This window comes from Gossypium raimondii, chromosome 13, assembly GCF_025698545.1.
Source record: "Gossypium raimondii isolate GPD5lz chromosome 13, ASM2569854v1, whole genome shotgun sequence".
NCBI classification, from domain to species: Eukaryota; Viridiplantae; Streptophyta; class Magnoliopsida; order Malvales; family Malvaceae; genus Gossypium; species Gossypium raimondii.
This window is the reverse complement of record NC_068577.1, coordinates 25,932,254-25,937,334: the sequence shown is the minus strand read 5'-3', so window position 1 is coordinate 25,937,334 and position 5,081 is coordinate 25,932,254. Positions and strand designations below refer to the sequence as shown.

The 5,081-nt window shown below is 35.2% G+C and overlaps 1 protein-coding gene across 2 annotated transcripts; it reads left to right on the top strand.

Annotated features, from left to right (window-relative positions):
- Positions 1–2,164: 2,164 nt before the first annotated feature.
- LOC105774015 (uncharacterized) lies at positions 2,165–4,514 on the top strand. Of its 2 annotated transcripts, none has more exons than XM_052626007.1 (4): positions 2,165–2,670; positions 2,877–2,990; positions 3,075–3,362; positions 3,840–4,125. In XM_052626007.1, exons 1-4 carry the CDS (start codon positions 2,242–2,244, stop codon positions 3,885–3,887), a joined length of 879 nt encoding a protein of 292 aa, XP_052481967.1. In that variant the 5' UTR covers positions 2,165–2,241; the 3' UTR covers positions 3,888–4,125. The 2 variants fall into 2 exon arrangements, with proteins under 2 accessions (XP_052481967.1, XP_052481966.1); XM_052626006.1 differs by lacking the exon at positions 3,840–4,125 and adding an exon at positions 4,179–4,514 and having other exon boundaries at positions 2,168–2,670.
- Positions 4,515–5,081: the final 567 nt, after the last annotated feature.

The window sequence follows — 5,081 nt, the reverse complement described above, 5'->3', positions numbered from 1 at the left end:
ACCCCTTTAGCTAATAGAACTCAACTTTTAGCTTTTGTACGATTTAGTCCTTTTTACTTAATTAACCATTTAAACGTCAAAAGTTCTTAACGAAACTTTAATACAACCTTAATAACACTCCATAAATATTTAATAAAATATTTACAGCTCAATTTATAGAAATGAAGTCCCAATACCTCATTTTTTTAAATCACTTGACTTTTGGGTCTTACCACGTAAACCTAATTATTTATTCGTATAACATAAATTACCATATCAAAAATCATTTTAATACCATATTTGACTCTTAAATATTAAATAATAATATTTACGAACTTACTTGTTAGATTTATGGCCCCAAAACCACTATTTTCGACATCACTAGAAAATAGGTTATTACACTAATCGTCCCATCATGCATCCTAATTTTAATAGTACTAATACCAATTACCTTACTGGATGAGTCGTTTCCCATGAACACAACTCCACCTTCAACCGAATTGTATATAGAGAACCATTCTCTATTAGGACACATATGGAAAGAATATCCCGAATCTAGGATCCACTCAGACGTAAGCTCAGAGCTTTCGTTCGTTGACACTAACAAGAAATCATCACCGCTTTCGTGGGCAAATTAGCACCAGCTACATCTTCCTCGTTACTCTCAACAACCCTTTTATTTCGCAGTTTATAACAATCTGCTTTGACGTGACCTAACTTCTTACAATAGCGACACCTTTTGTCTCGCTTCTTTGATGCTACCAAAACGGAAGCTTGCCTATCTACCTTGCTATCCGAACCAAACTTATTTTCAAGTTTTTCTGTACTTAACAAATGACCCTTCACATCCTCGAACGAGAGTTTGTCTTTGTCATAAATTAGGGTCTCCTTGAAAGATTGGTATGAATGGGGTAAAGAACACAATAATAGCATAGCCTAATCTTCATCGTCAATCTGAACCTCAACATTATTTAACTCATTTAAAAGGGTAATGAATTAACTGATGTGATATCTAAGAAGCTCACTTTCATTCATGCGGAACGTAAATAGACGTTGTTTCAACACTAAACGGTTAGCCAGAGACTTAGTCGCATAAAGAGTTTCTAACCTTTTTCACAAGGCGGATGAGGTTTTCTCCATCAATACCTCCTGCAATACCCTATTTGTGAGGTATAACTAGATTGAAAACAAGGACTTTTCATCAAGCTTTTCCCATTCTGACTGATCTAGATTCTAGGGTTTTTTTTCAGTAACGACCTTTTCTAACCAATCTGAACTAAAATTGTCATCATCCGAACTTGCCACAGATTGAAATTTGTGACACCATCGAACTTCTCAATGTCAAACCTTGTTGTTGCCATCTCTAAATAAGCTGATCTACGAAAATTGAACTAGCTCTGATACCACTTGTTGGGGATCGACCCATTAAGCAACAAACAAGTAAAAATAGCAGAAGAGATTGAGAAATTGAACACACAAATTTAACATGGAAAAATCTCTCCAAAGAGGATGAAAAACCACGGGAAAATATAATTTTACTATAATGATAAAAGAATGACGAGTATAAAGATGGAGATAAAAAAAACTAAACCCCGAAACCTGAAAAAACAAAAAACCCTTAAAATGTAAACACAAAATTTTCCAAAAGTGTTATGAGTTTTAATCTCTAATGAGTGTATTTTCTAAAGTTGTAAAAGAGTTTGATTGAAACAAATAAACAAAGTTTAAGCTGGAATATTATTTTTCAAATTTGGTGAAATATGAGTCATACTTAACAATAAGAAAACCGAATTGTGTAAACAAATCTTTAGTGTTATTTATTATTCTCTTTTGCATAGTTTTGCAGTGCCACCACAACAATGTAGCACTTCTATTGTACTAGTTTTGTTAACTAAATAAGCAAATTTAGATAATAATTAGTAAGTATAGATATAGATATTATGGGTTAAATTGCCATTATAGTAAATTTAAAAGTTGTGAAGTTACCTTCCGTTACTATTTTAATAGCTAGTGATAAAAAAGAAAATGGAATAGTTTAGTGAGAAAAAAATAGTAGTAATTTATTCGGTGTAGTTTACCAAAAACAAAACTTGACATTTATTTGCTCTCGCAAGCCGTGCAACAGTCGTTTGTTGAATGCGGTTATTACGGAAAAGCCTGAGATAATATCAATAACCGTAAAATTTTATTTTCGATTTTGCCACAAAAATCAGTTGACAGTGATAAAAAACACAGAAAACAGAGGGAAACCTTTAAAAAAAAATGGTGGCGATTTCTTTGTACAGAGGGAACCTCCACAGAACACCGGAGGTATCTCGGCGCTGGCTAATGCCGACTCCCAAAATCTCTCTCAGAGACTTCAAATCTCTCTTGCACCGCCGTGACAGAGCTCTCTCTCGTCTCCGTTCCTCTTCTTCTTCTAACCCTAACTCTAACTCTGCTTTAAAGTATCAAATTCAATCTCCCGTGTCCTGTGAGCCTCCTATTGAGCCGAAATTGAAAGCCAAACTGGAACCTGAACCGTCCGAGGGTTTGAAAACTGGACCACCTCTCCAGGAGGTCAAGGTGGACATAGTTGGAGGATCCGACGGTAGAGATTGTTTGGTGAAGTCGGAAGATGAGCAGACCGAGAAAGATGTCAATTTGCAAGTGGATGAGAAACTGCCTGAGGAGGCTAAAACAAATTTAGAGGTATTATGATTACTTTTTTTTTCTTCTAGTTGATGTTTTGCTAGCCTGAAATTTTTACTTGTGAATTCGTAACCATAACTGTTGAGAATGGATGAATATTAGTTGATTTTAAAGTGCTAACAAGTCTGATTTTTTCCCGTGTTATGTTTGTGCAAAACTTCTATTCTTGTTTGTTGAAATGTTCTTGATTTATTGTGGATTGCTAGGTAAGCGATAAAATAAATGATTTCAATGGAAAAGAAACAAGGAAAAGGGATGTTGAGGAGAAATTACAGGTTTTGAATGCAAAAAAGCATAGTTTAGTACAAGTACTAAAGCAGGTAAACCTCAATTGTAATGCCTTTCTATTGAAGACCAGTCTTCCAATAATTGAATTCCTGAAATTAATTGGTAGCACTTGATAGATCTTGAATGCAGAGGAGGAGTTGAAGAGAAGAAATAGCACACAAGGTACAGTGAATCGTCCAGCCGTTCCATTTCAAGTGGAAACCACAAATGACTCAGGGTCAATGACGAGGCTTGTCACTCCTCGGATGGGCTTGGATGCTAATCTTGCTGGTGAAAATGATGGAGTTGAAGCTGATGATGTTTCAAACCATAATGTTCATTCTCGTCATGTGTTTCGGATGAGCAGTACATCTCCATCTTCAGAATCTCCTCTTAGAAGGCCTACCTACATTCAACATAATGTGGTAATATACTAAATTTGTTCTTCCTTTTTCTTTTTCTAGTAACACATCAATACATGAGCATCCATAGATTTTATTTTTCAACATCGTTATGTTGTAATGTCAAAGTGGGTGGTCTGAGCTAGGAACCTAAAGTTTATGTGAACCTGCATTTGATCCCTTAACTGTTTGCGAATGTGCTTTTGGTTAAGATCTGACCCTAAAACTTACCTCCCATGATTTGCTCCTATTTCTGCTTGGTCATATTTAGGAAATTGCCAATTGCATACCTCATGAATCACCACAAGCTCCTTTCCTCCCATGATTTGCTGTTCTGTGAAATGCTTGACATTTACTTAGCATGGGAATTTGAAGATTAATCACCCTCATCTGGACATTGGTAGATAAGAAGCCTGCTTAGAGCCTTTTTCCTTGCCTTTCAAATTAAGGAAACAGCACATGTTATGATACTTCTTTCTTTTTTGTGTTTTGTGTAAATAGATGCACTATGTAGCTGTTAAAGTGGGACCTCATAGAAAACGACGATAAGCATCAACTGCAAGATGTACTTGTTCAGTTATTTATATTCCTACTTTACAGAAATAATATATGATCTATTACCACCAAAGGATCCCAATGTTTAGTGTTAACATTCAAGAAAATATGTTTGTTTGATTGGTTGATCTTCGTTGAGTTGTATTGAAATCGAATTATTTTCTCTCCTAGTAAATGGTATGCTATGCAAACTTAAGATTAGCGTACAATATCTGTTTAGGCAAGGTGGGTTTCTTGAAGTTTGGCTGGTTGCTAAAGATATTTAGTTATTGGTCATGTGTGTAGGCTTCCCACCCATCTCGAACAAGCATGGGGGTCACAGGTAGTCCTTCACGTTTTGCTCCTACTGGAAATCAAGGACATCCTGGGAATCCTCCCACCGTATCTGTGTCAGGAACAAATTTCGTTGCATCATCTCCTTCCCCTGCAGCATCTGGTGGCACTTCAGTCTTACGAGAGGCTTGGCAGCCAAGCCCATGGAATTAGAATCTGTAGCCAATTGAGCTTTTCTTGTGACTTGAGCCTCTAAGATGTGTATTGCGAGCTTGGCAACATTGTAAGCCCTTTCTAGTTCTTCCTGCTTAATCAAAAGCGAGAGCATCGGTTCTCAATTTCATATCATATTATCAGGTCTGTGGAGATGCCGCCTTTTACTTGTTAGCCATTTATTGAAGTTGAAGCTTCTTTTTTTTTTTTTCGTTTTTCTTTTGGATTTCTTCCATTCTCTTAGGTCTAGAGAGAATTGAATTTGTTAAAAAGAAAAGAACTAAAAAGAAATTATCTTCCGTAGTAGTTCTTCTTGATGATTGTCTTATTAAAAGGTATATAAAGGATTTGGCCAAAAGAACCCAAAAGGGAAAAAAAAAAAAAAGAAAAGGATAATGTTATTTGTGACAATATATTCACCAGTTTTAAAATTTATTTAAATTAATTTATTCGAAAAATTATAAATATAAATTGATTTAGCAATGTCAATTATTTGGAAATTGATCAGCACTGTTCTTAACTGTGAATCGGTTTATTCGGCCTCTTGGGATAAATATCCTTTATTTGTTTTGTTTTTTAGGCGTTATTTGTTGTATTGGTAGTATTACTGCTGCTTTTTTTTTTATAATAATTAAGAGAGGAAATTAGATCAGTTGAGATTAAACCCAAGTAAACGATATATATAAAGGATGTGGTGTTATC

What these genes read in the sequence shown, in the direction of transcription:
- LOC105774015 (XM_052626006.1), top strand. Translation starts at nt 2,242, where the DNA reads ATGGTGGCGATTTCTTTGTACAGAGGGAACCTCCACAGAACACCGGAG. An exon ending in AGGCTAAAACAAATTTAGAG is followed by an intron (nt 2,671 to 2,876) that starts GTATTATGATTA and finishes GTGGATTGCTAG; the next exon opens with GTAAGCGATAAAATAAATGA. An exon ending in TAGTACAAGTACTAAAGCAG is followed by an intron (nt 2,991 to 3,074) that starts GTAAACCTCAAT and finishes AGCACTTGATAG; the next exon opens with ATCTTGAATGCAGAGGAGGA.